Below are 20039 nucleotides of genomic sequence, written 5' to 3' on the forward strand. Positions count from 1 at the left end.
GAGGTACACTCTCATCCCCACAGGGAAATTGGCCTGAGTAAGCCTTGTTCTCTCTCTAAACTATAATGAAATGACAGCCCTAAGTCGGGCTTCACCCTCTTCACAGACAGCCATACGCACACTGAACAAAGGATACCAGGAGAAGCACAAACAAGTATTTTATTTGGCAACTTCAGCCTGACATGAAGGGCAGAGACTTCTGCTCCCTGCTCCAGTGTCTCCAGTGACCCCACCTCCTCATCCCCTTGGCACGGCTCCTGGCTCCACACCCACAGAAACAAGCGCTGCAGCACCCACAGCCCAGCTCAGGTGGGAGCCCAAGCTTGCAGCAGCAGAGCCTGGCACCCACTGCAGTGACTTGTTCAGCCACCCTGGAGTGGCACTTCCAGGAACCTCACGCAGTGAGTTGCAGAATCCAAGAGTTGGCTCCTCACGTATCTGGCAGGCGAAGGAGGGTTCCAGAAGTGGTGGGGACACTGTGTAACAGAATGACAAGACTGGAGCCAGCTGCCTAGGCCCAAAGTGTGCAAACTCAGAATTTAGTACACTGTTCCCCTGAGTCCTGGGAAGAATGAGAGGAACTGGGCTTCACTGGTGACTGAAGCATGACTTACGGGAAGCCAACCATGGGTCCCTGCAGTTTTCCCAAGTCTCAGGACTAGACTCACCAGTCCACCAGCTGGGCTCCAATGAGGTCATGCACGTGGTAGGCAAGCCCCAGCCGCACTGCTGAAGGGGCCCTGCGGCCTAGGAGCTCTGACAGGGCGAGCTCTCGGTATTTGGCCTTCCGCACCATGCTCAGTACAGCCTGGCGTCCTGGAGGAGAAGGCCCAGGAAAAGGGAGGTGAGTCAAGCTTGAAGACCTAAAGACCCCCAAAGGGTGCCCCTGAGGTACCATACCTTTAACAAAGCACTTAATGAATCTTCCAGCTCCAGGCACAGCCAGCCACCAGCTTCCAGCGTCACGGACAGTGAGGACCCCAGCATTCACCAGGTGCCTGCAGGCAGGAGGCCATGATGATACAGCCTGGGCTCTGAGAACCCTCCCTCCCTTCCCCAACAGTTGATGTGCGGACACTGAGCTTCCAAAACACAGGCAACCCCAGCAGGGATCCACTTACTCTACTGGCTCCACCACTGTTGCCTGGGTGTCCTTCTGTACTTTGTGTGTGTGTGTGTGTGTGTGGACAGTATACTGTGTGGGCAGGTACACAAGCATGTAGAGGCTACAGGTTTACATTACGTATGTGCAATAACTGTTGACCTTCTAAAAAGACATTTTTTTTACCTGTATTTGTGCTTTGATTACATGTTTACCACACGCATGCAGCGTCTGTGGTGGCCAGAGAGGGCACTGGATCCACTGAAATTGGACTTACAGATTGTTGAAGAGCCATTTTGTGGGTGCTGGGAATTGAGCTTGGGTCCCCTAGAAGAGCAGCCAGTGCTCTTTCTTAAACACTGGGCTATTTTTTCCCTTCTATTTTTTGAGACAGGGTTTCTCTGTGTAGCCCTGGCTGTCCTGGAACTCACTCTGTAGACCAGGCTGGCTTTGAGCAAGTGCAGGCCCTGAAATGTGTCTGAGGAGTGAGGGTCATGACCTCATAGGTCTGAGCTTACCATGACCTATGACCTCTCCCCACTCAGCCCCTGCTACTTCCCAGGAGAGATCAGTGATTTCATACACCAGCAACTTAGAAAGCAGGAGGCCCGACTGGCATCCCCAAATCCTTCTGTACTGAGACCTTGCCTAGGACTTTCTCTTTACAGGGGACCCTGTAAACTTGGATCTTTAGGGACCCTCTAGGGACTCCTACAGGCTGGAGTACATTTCACTTCACTAAACAGAAACACAGCTCACTCACAAGGAAAAGCGCTGCCAGAGACCTGACTTACTGACCCCACCACATCTCACGTGATCTCCGGGTCCCTGAAGCCGTAAGTCTGTGTCATCTGGTCCTGCTGGAAACTAAGGTCCCCACAGGCTGGGAACACTGAGGCCAGGAACTTCTGCACCGCCCCAGCACATGGTCGGCCGTCACAGGCCTTGAGGACCTAGAACCAGAGTTGATGTCAGCGGCCAGCGTGAGTCCATCCCCAACCATGGCTCTCTATCTCTGACTCCCCTCTCCCTGGGTCCTTCCACTTACCTCTTTTCCCTGCTTTCTTCTTCCCTCCCCCACACTTCCTTCCCTCCTCCCCCATCTCACTAATTACCAGAGCTCCATGCCTTCTGTGACATGTGGACTACGGATAATGTTCCTTTCGTCCGTCATTTCTAAGCCCAACTTCCCTCCTGAGACCACCACACAAGACCCTCCCCACCCCCACCCCTCTCTCTCACCCCCACCCCCACCCCCACCCTCCCTCTCACACACCCTGGTCCTGTAGTCTTCCGTGAAGACAATTCCGTGGGCATCCAAGTCAAAGCCTAGCTGGATGATTCTGATCTCTCCCCGCTCTTGAAGCTCCTTCTGTCTCCGCCGAGATGAGAGTGGAAAGAGAAAGGATGGGTAAGATAAGCAGCCATGTTCTGAGCCCTGGGGCAGAGGGTTTGATTGCCAGTGTGTGTGTGTAGGGATCAGGACATTAACCATGGAGACACTCAGGTGACCATCAGACAGCTGCTTCCAACCAGTCACCTGCCTCCCACATGCCACCTTATGAGCTGTCAATCAATCAATATACGTATTTTCTAAGAGCAGGCTCTTATCAGTCACTACAATTAAATAGTGATGCAGGGCATGCCTTTAATCCCTGCACTTGGGAGGCAGAAGCAGCCCGGTCTCCTGGCTAGACAGGGCTACACAGTGTTTCGAAAGGAAAAGATAAATAAAGACAAGCCCTGCCCCTGAAGACTCATAAGTCTAGATTTTGGGTGGAGGTGTGTAGAAGCACTGGATAAAATACTTAAATAAAAATGGTGCCGGCCATGACGGCACATGCCTATACTCAGTACTGGACAGGGGAAGGCAGACCTTTGAGTCTGTGGCCAGCCTAGGCTATAAGATCCTGCCTAAACACCAAGCAAAGAAACAAGAAGTAAACACAAGCAACAAGCATAAACAAGCCATCCAGGACTTCTGTGGGCAGCAACACCACAAAAGCCACAGTGGGTAAAGACTCTTCACCACCTCAGTTCAGGCCCCGGGACACACATGCACTGTGGAGTGTCTACCTGCTCACACATACACATAAAACACATATCTGCTTAAAATATCTTTTTAAGGGGCCGGAGAGATGGCTCAGCAGTTAAGAGACTGGCTGCTCTTCCACAGGGTGCTGGTTCGACTCCTGGCACCCACATGGTGGCTCACAGCTGTCTTAACTCCAGTTTCCGGAGATCTGACCCCGTTCTGGTCTCTGAAGGCACCAGGCCTGCATGTAGTGAGTGCACGGACATACATGTAAACAGAACACACATACACATAAAAAGAGTCTTTTTTTAAAAAAGTTTTTAATTGTTTAAATAGCTGTGCGTGGTGGCTTCCACTTTTAATCCCAGCACTCAGGAGGCAGAGGCAGGGGGATCTGTGAGTTCAAGGCCAGCCTGGCCTACAGAGTGAAGTTCCAGGGCAGTTTGATCTACAAAATGAGGCCCTGTCTCAAAACAACAAAAAAAATTTTTTTATTCAAACATTAAAAAGCTCACAGGATCACAAGAATTACCAGACAGATATATTAAAGCAAACAAAGACTCAGAGAGAGAAAAAAACAGGGAAGGACATTTGCTGATCTGAGCAAATCTGCCCAGCACACAACCAAAAATAACAAGGCACCCAGGAAGCAAAGCTCAGAAGACATGCAGTCCAGGGTTGCGTCTCTAGTCACACCACAACAGCCACCAGGAGGGAAGAGCGGAGGGTGCACACATGGCACCTCGCTTCGGACTCTGTTTTATTTTGCGTTTTGAGACACGGTTTCCCTGTCTCCACACCTGCCTCTAACTAGCAGGATCCCTCTGACTCGGCCTTCCGAGTCCCAGAGTTACAGGTTTGAAGCCAAATGCTAATTACAATTAATTTATTAGGCATTTTAGGAAGAACTAAAAGAGAGGTGTGTTAAGGTTCTTGACATGGGTAATGATAAACGGCAGCAAAGCCGCTGGCTTCCTTAACCTGCTCATCACATGTTGTAAGCATGTATGAAACGACCCTACAACACCCTACAAGACTGCATTAAGTCCAAGCGACTTAAAAGTTAAAAAAACAAAACAAAACAATAATGCCACTAATGCTGACAAGTAAAAAACCAAGATGAAAAAGTACTGGTCGGAAATTCTAAAAAGATGCAGCAGGCTTAGGGCTGGTGAGATGTCTCAGTGGGTAAGTGGCCTTCTGCTGAGCCTGCCCCTGGGGTCCACATGACGGAGGAGAGAGCTCAATCCCACAATACTCTCTGACTTCTACACATGCATGGTGGCATGTGCGCATGCACACATATAAATATTAATAGAATAGAAATGGAGTACTAGTTTGTAGTGCAAGCTGGCCTTAAGATCACAGAGGTGTGCCAGGCGGTGGTGGCGCACACCTTTAATCCCAGCACTTGGGAGGCAGAGGCAGGCGGCCAGCCTGGTCTACAGAGTGAGTTCCAGGCCAGCCTGGTCTACACAGAGAAACCCTGTCTCGAAAAACAAACAAACAAACAAACAAACAAACAGCTGGTAACAGGGCCGAGGAGATGACCCTCCTGCCAAGCCTGCTGACCCAAGTTCAATCCTCCCCACTCCAAAGAAAGAACAGACTCCCTCTAGTGGCCTTCTGGCTACAGTAAACCCTGCCACTAGGGAGACGGAAGCAGGAGAACATGAAGTTTAAGGCAGTCTGGGCTATAAACTAAGACCTTGTCTCAAAACAAAACAAAACTTTAAATTGTGTGAGCATGTTTGCACTCTCTTGTGCAACTCTGAAAGTTTTTTGTTAAAAAAAAAAATGTTACAGAGAGGAAGCACAGGGGCCATGGCCTGAGGAGGTCAGAGGTCACCTGCAGGAATCAGTCTTTTTCCCCTGCACAGATTCCAGACAGTGAACCCAGGTGACCCAGCTAGGAACACTCTTTATCTCTGAGCCATCTCACTGACCCTAAATAATTTACTGATGTTGTGATGACTTGAATAAACTCTATTTTATGCTAGGCATCATCTTAATACCCACTAGCATTTGTCTGTGAGTCCAGTCCCTGGAAGAGAAGTTCCCAGGAACCCTGACTCAGCAACCCACACCAATAGACGACTGTGACTTTTTTTTTAATATAAATAAATAAATAAATAAATAAATAAATAAAATCTTCCAGGGCTGTTGAGATGGCTCAGCAGTTAAGAGCCCTGGCTGCTCTTCCAGAGGACCTGAGTTCAAATCCCAGCACCCACATGGTGGCTCACAACCACCTGTAATGGGATCTGATGCCCTCTTGTGGCACATAGGTATATATGCACATAAAGCACTCATACATAAAATAAACAAATCTTTAAAAAAAAATTTTTTTTTCTCTAACCCCTTCACACAGATTTTATGTCTGGCTCAGAGACTGTTGACCTGCTCTTGGTAATCAATAAACATTTTAATTACGATTGGGTTGAGTCTGCAGTCTTTTCCCAGGGGGTCAGAAACTCTGTAACAACATAAGGGCAAAGCTGAGCAGTAAGGATCTGTGACTGACGGACAGACAGAAGGAGGAACTGCCCAAGCTCACAGTGTTACAACCTTCGACTCAGGCAGAGGTCTGAGAGTTCATAGAAAACAAGGGCTGGAATCTGCCCACTGGATCTAACTGGGACGAGCGTGTGATCCTCAGGCCCCCTCTCCTAGGATCTCGTGAGGCACTCCTTCACAAACATTAAATGCTGTGTAACCTACACTACTTGTGGCTTTTGTGCGAAGAGACATGGCCCTGGCTTCCAATCACCTTGGTCACGAGCTTACATCACCCCTCTGGTCTATGCCTTCTACTTGTGCACCACAGCCTAGAATGATCTGCGGCGCCGCAGCCCACTGTCTCCTACAATCTATTACCTGCAACTTGGTGCTCGAATCAGCAAGCGGTTACTCTGTGCCTTCCTCCTCTGTTCAATCCACTCATCACTAACCGATCACTTGGAAGATCTGGGAGTTCACACTGGGAGTTCACACTAAACTCTTCTCTCCCTCAGTCTCTTTCACCTGCGACCTTCCTCACACCTTTGCCCCATCGCCTGTCAGATGGAAGCCTACATGACGTGACATCTGCCTGCATTTCCGAACCCCTGGGATTTGCTCTGCATCTGCCTTGGCCTAATGCCTGCTGACGGACTGGCGGGTGGACCGAGTGTCTGAGTGACAGGGACTTGGCGAGTTCCCTCGAGGCTACTCGAGGCTGCGGGCCAGGGAAGGGAGGGAGCACCAAAGGTCTCCAATGCGCTCCTCACCAGCTGTAGGTCGGCCACCGTCCGGTCTGGCACGAGGCTGTACACTTGGCTCCTCAGCGCGATGGGTGGCAGCGCGTCCTCGAACAGCCCCCGGGGGAACAGCTGCACGAGCTCCTCGATGGCCTCGCGCGCCGAGCCTGTGGTGGAGCAAGCCCGGGCTCAGGTCCGGGTGGAGAGCGCGCAGATGTTCTGACGCCCGAGCCCTCCGAGAGGCGCCGCCTGGGTTGCCATGGTTACCCACCCTCGTTCCTCCTCCTCTTCCTCCTCCAAGGGCGGGTACCCTCCGGCCCTCCGCGCCCCGGTTGCCATGGTTACCTGCTCTCGCCCTTAGAGGATCCGCTCTCACCGGCCCCGGCGCCCGCTGCCGCTTCACTCCAAAAGCCTCAGACGCCAGGAGCCGTCTCTTGCGACTCATAGCCCGGATTTCAGGGTTCCGGGAAAGGAGTCCTGAAGACAGCGTCTTCCGGCGCAGAATAATGACGACAGGGGCCTCCGGCAGGTCGTCTTAGCTTGATGACGAAGGCAGCCTCACTTCCGCCGCCCGCGCCGCTGCTGATTGGCTCCCGTCCGGGGCGCTCACTTGGGCGCGCGGCGGCGCGAGCGGCCGCCCGGGTCCCGGCTCGGGTGCCAACAGGCTTCGCGCCCTCCGGTCCTGAGGGCGGTGATTGCGTCACCAGGAGCCACAGCTCCGAGTTTGCATCCTTCTCCGGCTTCTGACGTGCTGCGCTGACGCCATAGCCTCGAGGAGGTGGAGGTCAGGGTTCGGAGCTTTCAGGTAACCAAGTCTTGGCTTCAACCCCAGACTCCTCAACCTTGCCGCGGTCGGGTGTCCGTGGGTGGGAACGAGGCGCGCGGCTCCTGACTGGGAAGGGGGAGATGCTACACGCCGAGCCCGACCCTGGAAGCTCACTCGGTCCTTGTCCACTCTAAAACGGAAATGCTTTCCTCTCAGGACCTCATGGAGCCCAGAGGGACCAAGAGAAAAGCGGAGAAGACAGAGGTGGCAAAGCCTTGGAACAAGCTCCCCCGGTCTCTCCCCTCACTGCGCACACAGCCCTCTCTGTACTCGGGACCCTTCCCTTTCTACCGCCGCCCTTCCGAACTGGGCTGCTTCTCCCTGGACGCCCAGCGCCAGTACCATGGCGATGCCCGAGCCCTCCGCTACTACAGCCCACCCCCCATCAACGGCCCGGGCCCGGACTTTGACCTCAGAGATGGATACCCTGACCGATACCAGCCCCGGGACGAGGAAGTCCAGGAGAGGTTGGACCATTTGCTGCGCTGGGTCCTAGAACACCGAAACCAGCTGGAGGGGTGAGCGAGGCGCAGCGCAGAAGCTGATCCGGTGACCTGTTTTTCTCTTCTGAAGTTGGGAGAGCCAAATGGTCTTTAGTGGGGACTTTGAGTCAGCAGAGCTCGAGTCAGACCGTAAACCCTGAATTCTTCCCTCCCAGGGGTCCAGGCTGGCTAGCAGGGGCCACAGTGACATGGCGAGGGCACCTGACAAAGTTACTGACCACACCATATGAGCGGCAGGAGGGCTGGCAGCTGGCTGCCTCCCGGTTCCAGGGCACACTGTACCTAAGTGAGGTGGAGACCCCGGCTGCTCGGGCCCAGAGGCTTGCAAGGCCACCCCTCCTCCGGGAGCTCATGTACATGGGCTACAAATTTGAGCAGTACATGTGCGCAGGTGAGAGTCGTCGCTGCCGTGCGGCCCCTCTCCCCTTCCGCAGAGGTTGAGAGCCCTTTCCCCTGCTGCTGCTGGCTTCTCTTCTTGTGCAGACAAACCTGGAGGCTCCCCGGACCCCTCTGGAGAAGTTAACACCAACGTGGCCTTCTGCTCTGTGCTACGCAGCCGCCTAGGGAACTACCCTCTCCTGTTCTCCGGAGAGGTAGACTGCCTAAACCCCCAGGCGTCTTGCACACAGCCTCCCTCCTGCTACGTGGAGCTCAAGACGTCCAAGGAGATGCACAGCCCTGGCCAGTGGAGGAGCTTCTACAGGTTCCGTCGGAGTCTGGGGGACAGATGCTGCCTGGAGGGGAGGCGCGGGGGTCCTGCTGACTCTTTTGCCTCTCCTGTCAGACACAAGCTGCTGAAATGGTGGGCTCAGTCCTTCCTCCCAGGGGTCCCGCATGTTGTTGCTGGCTTCCGGAACCCAGAAGGTTTCGTCTGTTCCTTAAAGACCTTTCCTACCATGGAGATGTTTGAAAACGTCAGGGTAAGGCAGGGTGTCAGAGTGGCCATCTGTTTCCCCTTGCCCTGTGCCTGTTTGCCAACTGCCTTCCCCTCCTCCCATCCCCGTCTTCTGCCTCTTGTGCCCCCTCCAGAATGACCGAGAAGGCTGGAATCCCTCTGTGTGCATGAACTTCTGTGCTGCCTTCCTTAGCTTTGCCCAGAACACAGTAGTCCAGGACGATCCCAGGTAAGGTTTTCATGTTTGTGCACCGCTCTGGATCCCAGCTCAGTCTCTGGCTTCACCCCACACCTCCGTCTTCCCTCAGGCTTGTCCACCTCTTCTCCTGGGAACCTGGTGGTCCTGTCACTGTGTCTGTCCATCGGGACGCACCCTATGCCTTCCTGCCCTCATGGTATGTGGAGGCTATGACCCAAGACCTCCCATCACTCTCAAAGACTCCCTCCCCCAAGGACTGAGGAGGACACAGAAGTCTGGGCTCCGTGCAGATAATAAAGGCGTGTTTCTAAGTGGGTATCTTGCTGTGTGTGAATGGAGTCACCTCTGCTCCACGTTACCATACACCAAGCACTCTGGTTTGCTCTTTATTTTTGTTTTTTGTTCGTTTGTTTTCAAAATGTGGTTTCTTTATGAAGTCCTGGCTGTCCTGGAACTGTAGCGCAGGCTGTCCTGGAACTGTAGAGCAGGCTGGCCTCAGTCTCAAGGAGATTTATCTTCCTCTTCAATACTAGCACCCTGCTTACTGTTACACTCTTATCCACACATCCTTTACTGGGTGTAGAGGCTGGCTGCGAAGACGATGTCCCGCCTTAGCAAGGTGGCCGCCGTCTCCATCTTGGCACCCAACACAGGCTCTCCTACCAAACGGGCCGCTCCTCGAAGCGAGCGACACATCTCAGCCAGTCGCTGGATGCAGCGGACAACCAAGCCTTCAGGGGTCCCCGAGAGCCCTGCCAGCTCCGAGAAGGGCTGCAGGAAGAGCGGAGTGGAGACTAAATGTGTCAGGTCTGGGTGAGCTCCCCCAGCCTCCTGCAAACCCAGGCACTTACCATACCCCGGGCCCACTCGTAGACAACCTCGACCAGCCCGAAATTCAGCTCTCCCACAAACTCCTCCACCGTCTGGTTCAGGCCACAGGCCACCTGAACCTCACCAATCCGCTTGGCCACAGCTTTGACTCGTTCCACCCCCTGCAGAGGAGGAAGGCAGGGTCAGACCTCCAGCTTCAGGACCAGGGAGGCCACACACTGGGAGGCACTTACCACGGCGACTGAGAAGAGTGGAGGGGTGGGGGTGGTAGTGCACAGTCTAGGAGAAGGGTGATGACACCTACCTGTTTAAGGGTGCTTGGGAGCTGGTCCCCAGGGTCCCCAGGGCTCTGGCACACCAGGCCAGAGAGTAGAGCTGCAATTTCCTCCGGTCGCAGGGCGCTCAATGCATTGTCAAACATGAGTTCTGTGAGGAGCAGCTCATGGCTGCTCATGGCGCAGGCCACTCGGCCTGCCAGCTTCACTGTGCCAGCCTCGTCCACATAGCCCAGGGTCCGGAGCACCTGCAACAAAGGGGGAGGGTTGGGGAGCCCGCTGTCTCCCTGAGCTTTCCTAACCTCACACCCCCATCCTGCCCTTGTACCTCTACGCGCTGGTGGTACTCCGGGAGCAGCAACAGCGACTGGTCGGACAGGAGGAAGCGCAGCCTCTCCATTTCCTTCTGAATCTGCATTCGCTCCCACAGCTTCACGTACTGAGGAGAGCCACGGCAGCGACCGTTAGCCCCCGAACCCTTAGCAGGCATGACAGGGCTGAGGGAGGAGGAGCTGCCTCTGCTTAGGAGCTACCTGGGCAGGAAACCGGGGGCTGTGCACGCACTGGGCCCCACGGATCAGCTCCTCTAGCTTCCGAGCCCGGAGCCCGCCTTCTACCACTGCTACCTCCTTGAGTTGCAGGTCATTGATAGGGTCAAGGGTTGGGGGTCCAGCTGGATAGGCCTGAGCCAGACGCAGCAGCTCCTGAACAACAGTGGTCACAGCCGCAAGGGGAGGGTCCTTCCTGAAGGAGGAACAGAGTTTATGATCTGAGCCAAGCAGCTTTACCACAGGAGCCTCCCCTCAGACTGAGGAAGTCCCTTCAACACTCTATTTCATGGTCCCTTTTTACAAACTCATGGTACATTCCCTCCCCTGGGAAAAGTCTCCCTAAGTCTCTGACCTGAATTTCGGCTGCTGCCTCCTGCTGAAGTCCTCAAAGATCTTCTCCCCGTTCACCCGGAGCACTTTGGTCGAGATGGCAGCCACGTCTCCTGGCTGGAGCTTGGCAACCGTGTGCTCACAGGGCCCTGGAAAGCGACTCAGGTCAGGCTTCGCCATGGCTCAGGCATCGTGTTCACACTACCATCAAGAAGCCAGGCACTGCCGGGCTCTTGCCTCACCTTCTGGCAGGAACAGCTTGAAGCCTACGAGGTCATCTGGGTGGGGCACATCTGGAGTGGCTGGCCCCTTGTCTCTTTGGCTCTCCGACACCACAGGCTTATCACACAAGACCAATGTTGTAAATACCCTGCTGGTGGAGTTTGAGGAGACCTATAGGAGGCAGGAAGTCCAGGATAGGCTTTGAGACCACACACAGCCCTTGAGCAACTAGAGCAGCTTGGGGGCCAGGCACAGGGACAAAGTGGTGACAAGCAAAAACCAGCACACCAGAGTCCTAACATGCCTGAGCCAAGGGACAGACCGTCCAGGCCTCCCTCTCGTCCTCACCTGCAGGATCACACCCAGTGCGTTGTGATGCTCCTCATTCTTCACAACTACCACCCTTCCCACAGACAGAGACTTCAGCCCGTTCACAGACTCCATGATGCGTCGCTAGAGAACAGGACAGCACAGGGGGACATGGGAGGATGTGAGACCAGGACACTCGGACTAAGTTTAGGAGCACCAGTGTGACCCGCTGTCCCCTCTCCCGTTGCCACATCCCCTCTCACTCACCTGGATCATGTTCCGGGTCTCTGTCAGCTCCTCTGCCCAGCTGTAATAGTCAGGCAGGTCAGCTAACTGGCCGGTCACATCGGGCTCCTCCAGAGCTCCCAGCCTCTTGGTGAGGTCAGCCAGAGCCTGCTCATGAGCCTGGGTAGAAGTAGAGGTTGTGACAAGTCTGCCAGCCCAGCCTCCATATCCTCCCCCACCTGCCGGCCTTTGCATGCCTGCCCATCTCACCCTAGCCCCACCTTGCTGTCCTTGCGGGACGGGAACTCTGAGAAGCTGCGCTTCATCATGTCTTCCACTCTGAGGGCGTCCACCCGCAGCAGGTTGAGGATCATGGTATATGTGAGGCGGAACTGGGACTGAAGCTGGGATGGCTTCCCCTGGAAACAAACCAGAAAGTCAGTGAGACCAAGTGAGAGACCTGTGCTCCCCAGCCTGTCCTCTGGTCCCAGCTCTGCAGCCATGGGGCCTCAGCCAATAATACCCTGCTCATTTCCTCAGTGACTACGGGAACAAAATGAAAAACATGGACTCTTAGGGTCCTCATCAGGAGCAATAAAAATAAAAAAGAGGAGATGGTATCTCCCTTGGACTTGGTCACTTTTTTGTTTTTGTTTCTCAAGACAGGGTTTCTCTGTGTAGCCCTGGCTGTCCTGGAACTCACTTTGTAGTCCAAGCTGGCCTCAAACTCATAGATCTGCTGCATGTGCCTTCCAAGTTCTGAGACTAAAGGCGGTGCCACCAGCACTGCCAGCTGGACTTGCTCACTTTTTTTTTTTTTTTTTTTTTTTTTGGTTTTTCGAGATAGGGTTTCTCTGTGTAGCCCTGGCTGTCCTGGAACTCACTCTGTAGACCAGGCTGGCCTCAAACTCAGAAATCCGCCTGCCTCTGCCTCCCAAGTGCTGGGATTAAAGGCGTGCACCACCACCGCCCCACCTGGACTTGCTCACTTTTAACCTGACTTCTCCTAGGCAAAATGAAAGCATCAGAAGGGAGAGAAAGCTGGGCTGAAGGACTTGGAGCTGTGGCCGTGCCAGGCTTGGCCGGTCTCACACCACTTCCTCTCACCATCATCATGCGATGTAAATCTGCCATCTCAGGCACTCGGCCCTTACAGAGAAGGATGACGGTGCCTGTGGGGTCCAGGCCCCTCCGGCCTGCCCGGCCTGCCATCTGCACGTATTCCCCAGGCAGCAGGTCCCGGAAGGTAGAGCCATCATGTTTGCGCATGGAGTCAAACACCACTGTCCTTGCTGGCATGTTTACCCCCATTGCAAAAGTCTCAGTGGCAAACAGGACCTGGGACAGAGGGAAAGCTGGATGAACACAACACTGTAGCCCAGCGCTGGCAGTGCTCACACAACTGTGGCTGTTGGTCCTTCTTTCTTCCACCCTCTCAACCCCTTAAAACTGGATAAAAAAAGAAAGGACAGAGAGGAAAGGGAAGAGATCCCTGAATAAAGCCAAGGGTTGGTTGTAAAGGGGGCAGACATTATCACCACACTACTTTATGATAATCAGGGGCATCGAGCTCCTGGGGCAACACCTAATTTCTTCATGTTTCTTCTTTGCGCATGACTACTTAACAAACTACAACCAACAATCCACCACCTCTCTCAGGGCTCTAGCATTTATCTACCCTCTGAAAAGTCCCTAGAATTCCAAACGTCACACAATGGCAGAAACTCTGCAGCTGGTAGAGCATGAAGCAAATCATAGCTGCTGTGGACAATCTGAAGCAGCCCATGTCCACACCTGGGACTAAAACAATAAAATAGTCTTATATTTCTGTGTTGTTTTTTTTTTTTTAAAGAAACCAAAATTCCAAAATTGTCAGTACATGCCACTCTGGAGCCTGGTCTCTGACCTGTCTGCAGGACTTTGTTTACCCCTCCAGGAAGACGGCAGCACAGGCATTACCATTTCCTTATTCCTGTTGCCAATCACTGATTCTGAGAGAGGCAGGTGATGTGTGTCTGTAAGGGACACCCCTATATTTACCTAGCCAACATCCCAGTGAAGGGCACCCTGCTCCTCAGCCAGCCTTTCATCCCAGGAGCAAAGGCTTGAGGTCTGAACCCTATCATCATAAACAGCACCACAGAGAGCAAGGCAAACACTTCTGTTGTTCCCTCAGAAAGGAGAATTTCTTCTTGTACTATACTTAAGTTGCCTAAACAGTGCCAAGGCAGAAAGACAACAACAGTTCTCCGATGCCAAACAACGGTGAACTGGCAACAGCCCACATCTGGTCACACATGCAGTTAAATGCAGCCATCCTAACCACCACACAGCCGCTTCCTGACAACATTTTAGTCTGCATCTCTCTATTAGTGACTCTTCCTATGCTTGCCAGCTGTGGAGGTCTCTCTTCTCAGGCCCAGAGTTATGTTGTAATATATATATTGTATATATATTATATATAATATACATATAATATATATATATTATATATTATACATATGTATGTATGTATATTATACATATGTATGTATGTATATATATGTATGTATGTATGTATATTATATATATATATATATATATATATATATATATATATATATATATTCTCCCCGTTTAAGATTAAGGTGAGAAACCTAGAGTCCAGCAGAGTTATGGAGCTGAGATTTGAACCCAGGTAGCCTGGATCCAGAACCCAGGTTCTTAACCACTGCACTGTCCTGCCGAAATCCTGACCCTTCTATCCGGGGCCTCTTGCCCATCCTGCTCACCTTGACCAGGCCCCGGCTGAAAAGCATCTCCACGATCTCCTTAAGGATGGGCAGGATGCCACTGTGGTGCACACCCAGGCCTCGGCGAAGGAGCTCCGACATGTGCAGGACCTGCAGGACGAGGAGGGAGGAGAGGACAGTGGTCAGAGAAGGTATAGAGGAATCCCTCAGCAGGAGGAGCAGGCCTCAGATCACCACACCCCTACCTGTGTCTACAGACACATACCTGGGGTAGCTGTCGGTCAGAGCCTCGGAGCCGAGCAAGGCAGCGCTGCAGGAAGAGGTGGATCTCACTCTTCTCCGAGCTTGTTGTGAGGTCCAGAGAGGTGAGACCCGAAGCCTGCTCATCACAGCGGCCTCGGGAGAAGGTGAACACCACCACTGGCAACTGAGCCCGGGTCCGGAGGGAAGCTAGCAGGGACAGGTACACCCCACGGTCCTGAGGGAGGAAGGAAGGGGATAAGAGCTTACGTGGACGTGGTCAAGCCATGTTCAAGTCAGGTTTACCTGGAGCAGGACACACACCTCAAGTCCACTCCCTACCCGAGGGGACCAGGGCTGAAAGAAGGGGATGGGATGCAGGCTTTGGCAGAGCCTGAGTGGTCCCAGGCTTACCTGTGCAGGCCCGCCCTGGTGCGTGGGCTGCTTGGCCCCAAAGGTCTGGGCATGTTTGCTCATCCTCTCTTTCTTGGCCTCTACCGCAGCATAGTACCTGAGCACAGGGTGGGGTGGCGTGAGACCCCACACAGGCCCAGCCACTACTCCCAGCCCTGAACCTACCCCTTGGTGTGGAAGGCCCCTCGGGAGTCCAGCAGCAGGAAGAGCTCTCCCTGTGTCTTGGGGCTGTTTCCTGTGAAGAGATAGTGCTCCAGGGGGACCGGACGGGCAACCGTGCTGATCACATAGATCTGCCGCCGCTTCAGCCGCCTGGAGGGAGGAGAGGGCAGTTTCTTCTTCATCTCCACTTCTGTTCCCACTGGTCCAAGGCCCGACCTCTGCCCTGTCCCTTCCTCACTTAGGACCATCAGTGTGCCTATCTAGGTAGGGCTATTTCCTGGCTCCATACCCTGACCCCTCTCCTCACTGAACTCCCCAGCCCCAAGAGAGGAACACCACTGTCCGCAGCACTCAAGCACCCAGGATACAGGTCTCACCCAATCCAGTCAGCAAACTCCAGGGCGTTGGGGACGGTAGCACTCAGAAGGATGATGGACACGTGCTCCGGAAGCATGATGAGCACCTCCTCCCACACGACGCCGCGCTGCACAACACACGGGAGGTGGGTCAGTGGGGGGGGGGGGGAGGAGACAGTAAGGCGAGGCCACAGAAGATCCCGTGCTTACCCAACACTCACCTCAGCATCGTTGATATAGTGGACTTCATCAAAGATGACCCACTCCAGGTCTCGGATGACGTCTGAGCCACTGTACAGCATGGAGCTGAGGAGAGGAAGCTCAGACTGACCCCTGGTAGCTCTGTCTTCATCCTGCTTCTGCAGGGAGGCTCACTCCCCACCCAAAGCGCCCCTGGGAGGCAGACCCCTCTCTCACCGAAGGATCTCCGTGGTCATGATGAGGCAGGAGGCCTCTGGATGCAGCTGCACGTCCCCCGTGAGCAGCCCCACGTCCCCGAATGTGTTTCGGAAGTCCCGAAACTTCTGGTTGCTCAGGGCTTTGATAGGAGAAGTGTAGATGGTACTGGAGATGGGGTGTGAAGTCAGGCAGTCTTTCCTCACAGACTCAGGGTAGGGCACCCCACCTTCCACTTAGAGTCCTCCCAAGGCTCATGACTTGTACGCTAATGACCCTCAAATCCTCCTTCATGACACCATCCTTTCCTAAATTAGCTCAGGTCTTCTCTCTGCCCCTCTTCTCTGCTAGACCTTTTCAAGTCTCTTTGAACCCCCCATCTCAGCCTCTCTCCTGAACCTCACATCTACAGGGCAAGGCAGAGGGGTAGGAGGACAGACAAGGTCCAGAAAAAAAATGCAGGAGGAAGGCGGGCAGGCAGGGGAGGTATGTGTACCGGGTCATGTGTTTCTGGGCCAGGGCGATGGCGTATTCAGCCACCACTGTCTTCCCAGCGGATGTGTGAGCTGCAACAAACACAGAGTCGTGCTGCTCCAAGTGCAGGATGGCCTGCTTCTGAAACACATCTGGCTCAAACGCCCACTGTGTGAGAGAGACGACAGTGCTGCAGGGAGAGCCCCTCTGCCTCCTTGCAAGCAAGCAGAGCAAAGAGGAAGAAGCCAGTGTAGGGCTGGGACTGAGAGACAAGACAGGCCTGGAAGGTATGTGGCCTCTGGCGAAGAGAGAGGACAAGGCTGGGCTGAGCTGAGGGGCATGGCCAGGTCCACCCAGAGGTGGAGTGAGGCCTGGGCACAGTACCTGGAAGGCTGGCTGAGGGATGAGACGGTAAAAATCACCCACGGGCGAGGTGACGTCCACAGGCACGGCCCACTGTTCCTGAGGTGGAGGTTTGGGAGGCTCCAGGGTGGATACAACTGTGGAAGCTTCCTGGAGATGTCAGGTAGGGGGGATAGAGGTAGAGCCAGAGAGCTCTTGCTTGTCACTCATGCCCCAGAGGTGTCTCCCTGTCACCCTCAATCCCAACCCGGACATCAGAGCCCCTTCTTACTTGCCTCCACCACCAGTGAGAACCAACCTTCAACACGAGATCCTCCAAGCTGCTTGCTCGGACCAGGGAAGTACTGGAGGGGGAGGCTGGAGCAGCATCCCCTTTAGGGCCTCCTGCTGCCTCTCCCTCATCCTCGTCACCTCCACTTAGATCTAGAGGCTCGAGCAGACGGCTGAGGCTGAGCAAGCCTGGCACAGGAGCTGGGTGATCTGAGGAACAACAACCACCCTGTCACCTTCCCACATCTGCGGGAGCAGAGCACCTCTCCAAACCCTTCTCCAACTCACCTTTGGGGGCAAAATCCACCCCTTTCTTGAAGCCAGGTGGGACAGTGAGAAGATCTGAAGGATGAAAACAGAGAGGTGGCATTAGCCACTGCCCGGCGCCCAGCTGTCTTGTAGACTGTACATCATATGACACAGACATTCACAGTACTCTGTTTGTGTGCATGGCAGCTGTGGCCATTTTTTTTAAAAAGATTTATTGATTTATTTTATGTATGTGAGTACACTTTCACTCTCTTCAGACACACCAGGAGAAGGCATCGGATCCCATTATAGATGGTTGTGAGCCACCATGTGGTTGCTGGGAATTGAACTCAGGACCTCTGGAAGAGCAGTCGGTGCTCTTGACCACTGAGACATCTCTCCAGTGCAGCATGCCTTTTTTTTTTTTTTTTTTTTAAGAGCTACTAGGGAGGACATCTTCTTCCTTGGGGTTAAGAAGTACGCTTTCCCTGATTTGTAAAAGTACAGGAAGCCTCCTCAGACACAGGAAACCTAGGAGCAACCTGTGGGCCACTTCACCTTTCTCAAAGTCTATCTCCTCCTCAGCTTCCTCCTGAGTACTCAGATCAGTTATGCTGGGCTCGTCCATCCCACCTGGGGAGAGATGAGAACTCAGTATGAGCAGGGACCCATCCTTAGACACAAAGGTTCCCCCTTATACCGCCATCAAAGATGACTTGCCTGGCCAGAAAGGGTACTGTGTCGGATTGCCCCATAGCGACTGGGAGGCTGGCCCTGGAGGCCGATGAAGGGACAAGGAGGTTGTGGCCGACAGGTTTGTGTTCTCCAGCAGGACCTGAGGCAAGAGGTTAGACAGACAGTGGGACCAAGCCTGCTTGTGACCCTTTCTCCCAATTCCTTTTCTTGTGGTCTCTGACCTCTTACCTCCTTATAGCCCAGTATATGGCCTGTGGTTGGGTGTCTCTGGGCCTGAAGGTCGGATGGGACTGGAGCCCCCAGAGCAGCCAGGAGTGACCAGGGATCTGTCTTCCTCTGCCATTTTCTGGAGAGATGGAAAGGAATTTTGGAGTCAGCTTTCTCCTTCTCCCTGTCTCCTCCCATTGGTCCATCTCCCCAGTCTGGGTGGCTGCAGACTTCTCACCGAGCTGAGTGCTCTACACCATGTAGAGGAAGCCAGGCCGGAGATGACAGAAACAACTGCTCTGCTTCCTGGCACAGATCTGGGGCACACGGAGGGAGGCCATGGGGAAGCTGGGACAAGGGAGAGACAGAAAGCGTTAAGTTGGGGGCTGGAGAGATGGCTCAGCAGTTGAGAGCACTGACTGCTCTTCCAGAGGTCCTGAGTTCAATTCCCAGCAACCACATGGTGGCTCACAACCATCTGTAATGGGATCCAATGTCCTCTTCTGGTGTGTCTGAAGACAGCTACCATTTACTCATATACAAAATAAGTAAATAAATTTTAAAAAAGGCTTAAGTTAGTAAAGGATACCGTGTAGACAAAAAGAGGTGATAGAATCTGTGCTTAGATCCAACGGTGAGTGTCCCTGGGACACCAAGGTAAATTATGGATTTCAGACACAGAGGCCAGACACAGCATTCTTATTTTGAGATAGGATCTCATGAAACCCAGGTTTGCTTCCAACGTAGTATGTGTGTGTGTATGTGTGTATACGCATGTCTCCATCGCCACACATTACACACATGGCAGTCAGAAGGTAATATTGTGGAGTTGGTTCTCTCTCTACCTTTGCGTGTGTTTCATGGGCAAGCGCTTTAATCGGCTAAGCCAGTGGTTCTCAACCCTCCTAATGCTGTCACTTTTTAACGCACCAGTTCCTCGTGTTGTAGTGACCCCAACCATAAAATAATTTCGCCACTACTTAACTGTAATTTTATTACTGTTATGAATCTTTAGGTAAATGTCTGGTGTGCAGGATATCTGATATGTAATCCCTGTGAAAGGGTCATTCCACCCCCAAATGGGTGGTGAATCACAGGTTGGGAATCTCTGGGCTAAGACACCCTGCCAGTCTTAAATTTTCCTCTTCTTCTCTTTCTGATTTTGGAGATGCCGTCTCACTACGTAGCTCTGGCTGGCCTGGAACTTGGTATGCAGATCAAACTGGCCTCCAATTCAAGAGATCTGCATGCCTCTGCCTCCCAAGTGCTGGGATTAAGGGTGTGAGCCACGCCCAGCTTCAGTTTAAAAAAGCCAAGTGCTCTGAGGTGCGCAGACAGAAAGGACCTCCAAGGAGGAAAAAGATACAGGTGAAGGGGCAGCTCCGAGAGCTAGCGTCTCCAGCACTACCCGCTCTGACCTACGGATCCAATAGGGTGAGATCTGACCAGCATGAAGCCGGGGGCCAAGATGACAGTGTCCAGGTGTCAAGCTACATCCTCCTGTGAGCAGGACGGGATTTCTTTTAGGCTCACAGGTCAAAGGTGAGAGTCAAAAGTCACTCACAGTGCTCTCTGGAGGCCCTGGCACGTTCAGCAGCTCCCAACGGCCAGTGCAGCCCACTTCCAGAGCTCGAAGGGGCAGGTTCAGGGGATCTGGGGGAGGCAGAACTACGGAGGAAAGGTCACAGGTTAAAAGCCAAAAGTCACTCTTGACTACGATTCCGTTCTGCGCCCCTCCCCTCCCCCTCACCGAGTCGCTCGGTCTCCATCATCCTGGAGCCGCGGCAGCTGCTCAGCAGCCCGGAAACTCAGAGTAACTTCGGAGTCGGCCCCGCCCCGAGAAGGGCGGAAGTTGAGATGACTTCCGACACGCCCCCTCCTCCACCGCTCCCCGCGGGGAGCGTGGGCGAGCGCGGCGCCGAAGCCGGCCTCGAGCCG

General features: G+C 53.6%; 3 protein-coding genes across 5 annotated transcripts; 1 reads left to right on the plus strand and 2 right to left on the minus strand.

Annotated features, from left to right (window-relative positions):
- Positions 1 to 141: 141 nt before the first annotated feature.
- Whr1 (winged helix repair factor 1) lies at positions 142 to 6882 on the minus strand. 2 transcript variants are annotated; one of them, XM_076916721.1, is made up of 7 exons: positions 6722 to 6882; positions 6407 to 6543; positions 2379 to 2474; positions 1916 to 2055; positions 901 to 998; positions 669 to 816; positions 142 to 562 (listed from the first exon to the last, which is right to left on the minus strand). In XM_076916721.1, the coding sequence occupies exons 1-7, from the start codon at positions 6819 to 6821 to the stop codon at positions 238 to 240; spliced, it is 1044 nt and encodes a 347-aa protein (XP_076772836.1). In that variant the 5' UTR covers positions 6822 to 6882; the 3' UTR covers positions 142 to 237. The 2 variants fall into 2 exon arrangements, with proteins under 2 accessions (XP_076772836.1, XP_034379611.1); XM_034523720.2 differs by having other exon boundaries at positions 281 to 476.
- A 154-nt stretch (positions 6883 to 7036) lies between these two features.
- Positions 7037 to 9117, plus strand: Dxo (decapping exoribonuclease). 2 transcript variants are annotated; one of them, XM_034524117.2, is made up of 7 exons: positions 7037 to 7181; positions 7359 to 7720; positions 7861 to 8096; positions 8189 to 8408; positions 8490 to 8625; positions 8735 to 8829; positions 8909 to 9117. In XM_034524117.2, exons 2-7 carry the CDS (start codon positions 7365 to 7367, stop codon positions 9057 to 9059), a joined length of 1194 nt encoding a protein of 397 aa, XP_034380008.1. In that variant the 5' UTR covers positions 7037 to 7181; positions 7359 to 7364; the 3' UTR covers positions 9060 to 9117. The 2 variants fall into 2 exon arrangements, with proteins under 2 accessions (XP_034380008.1, XP_034380009.1); XM_034524118.2 differs by lacking the exon at positions 7037 to 7181 and having other exon boundaries at positions 7607 to 7751.
- Positions 9118 to 9172: 55 nt separating this feature from the next.
- Positions 9173 to 20009, minus strand: Skic2 (SKI2 subunit of superkiller complex). Its single transcript, XM_034524115.2, has 28 exons — positions 19852 to 20009; positions 19666 to 19769; positions 18340 to 18449; positions 18123 to 18240; positions 17919 to 18033; positions 17757 to 17831; positions 17238 to 17291; positions 16978 to 17159; positions 16701 to 16829; positions 16339 to 16484; positions 15864 to 16010; positions 15668 to 15752; positions 15468 to 15574; positions 15094 to 15240; positions 14929 to 15025; positions 14540 to 14752; positions 14314 to 14424; positions 12650 to 12880; positions 11824 to 11961; positions 11585 to 11722; positions 11357 to 11461; positions 11029 to 11179; positions 10809 to 10935; positions 10439 to 10649; positions 10234 to 10344; positions 9935 to 10153; positions 9651 to 9791; positions 9173 to 9570 (listed from the first exon to the last, which is right to left on the minus strand). The coding sequence occupies exons 1-28, from the start codon at positions 19871 to 19873 to the stop codon at positions 9370 to 9372; spliced, it is 3735 nt and encodes a 1244-aa protein (XP_034380006.1). The 5' UTR covers positions 19874 to 20009; the 3' UTR covers positions 9173 to 9369.
- Between the last annotated feature and the right edge of the window lie 30 nt (positions 20010 to 20039).

The sequence above is a fragment of the Arvicanthis niloticus genome, chromosome 20 (assembly GCF_011762505.2).
Source record: "Arvicanthis niloticus isolate mArvNil1 chromosome 20, mArvNil1.pat.X, whole genome shotgun sequence".
Classification (NCBI taxonomy): domain Eukaryota; kingdom Metazoa; phylum Chordata; class Mammalia; order Rodentia; family Muridae; genus Arvicanthis; species Arvicanthis niloticus.

What these genes read in the sequence shown, in the direction of transcription:
- Whr1 (XM_076916721.1), bottom strand. Translation starts at nt 6,821, where the DNA reads ATGAGTCGCAAGAGACGGCTCCTGGCGTCTGAGGCTTTTGGAGTGAAG. An exon ending in CGGTGGCCGACCTACAGCTG is followed by an intron (nt 2,475 to 6,406) that starts GTGAGGAGCGCA and finishes CGGCGGAGACAG; the next exon opens with AAGGAGCTTCAAGAGCGGGG. An exon ending in TTCAGGGACCCGGAGATCAC is followed by an intron (nt 999 to 1,915) that starts GTGAGATGTGGT and finishes TCCTGCCTGCAG; the next exon opens with GCACCTGGTGAATGCTGGGG.
- Dxo (XM_034524117.2), top strand. Translation starts at nt 7,365, where the DNA reads ATGGAGCCCAGAGGGACCAAGAGAAAAGCGGAGAAGACAGAGGTGGCA. An exon ending in CACCGAAACCAGCTGGAGGG is followed by an intron (nt 7,721 to 7,860) that starts GTGAGCGAGGCG and finishes CTTCCCTCCCAG; the next exon opens with GGGTCCAGGCTGGCTAGCAG. An exon ending in TGAGCAGTACATGTGCGCAG is followed by an intron (nt 8,097 to 8,188) that starts GTGAGAGTCGTC and finishes CTTCTTGTGCAG; the next exon opens with ACAAACCTGGAGGCTCCCCG.
- Skic2 (XM_034524115.2), bottom strand. Translation starts at nt 19,873, where the DNA reads ATGATGGAGACCGAGCGACTCG. An exon ending in ATTTACATCGCATGATGATG is followed by an intron (nt 11,962 to 12,649) that starts GTGAGAGGAAGT and finishes GTTTGTTTCCAG; the next exon opens with GGGAAGCCATCCCAGCTTCA. An exon ending in AGACCCGGAACATGATCCAG is followed by an intron (nt 11,462 to 11,584) that starts GTGAGTGAGAGG and finishes CCTGTTCTCTAG; the next exon opens with CGACGCATCATGGAGTCTGT.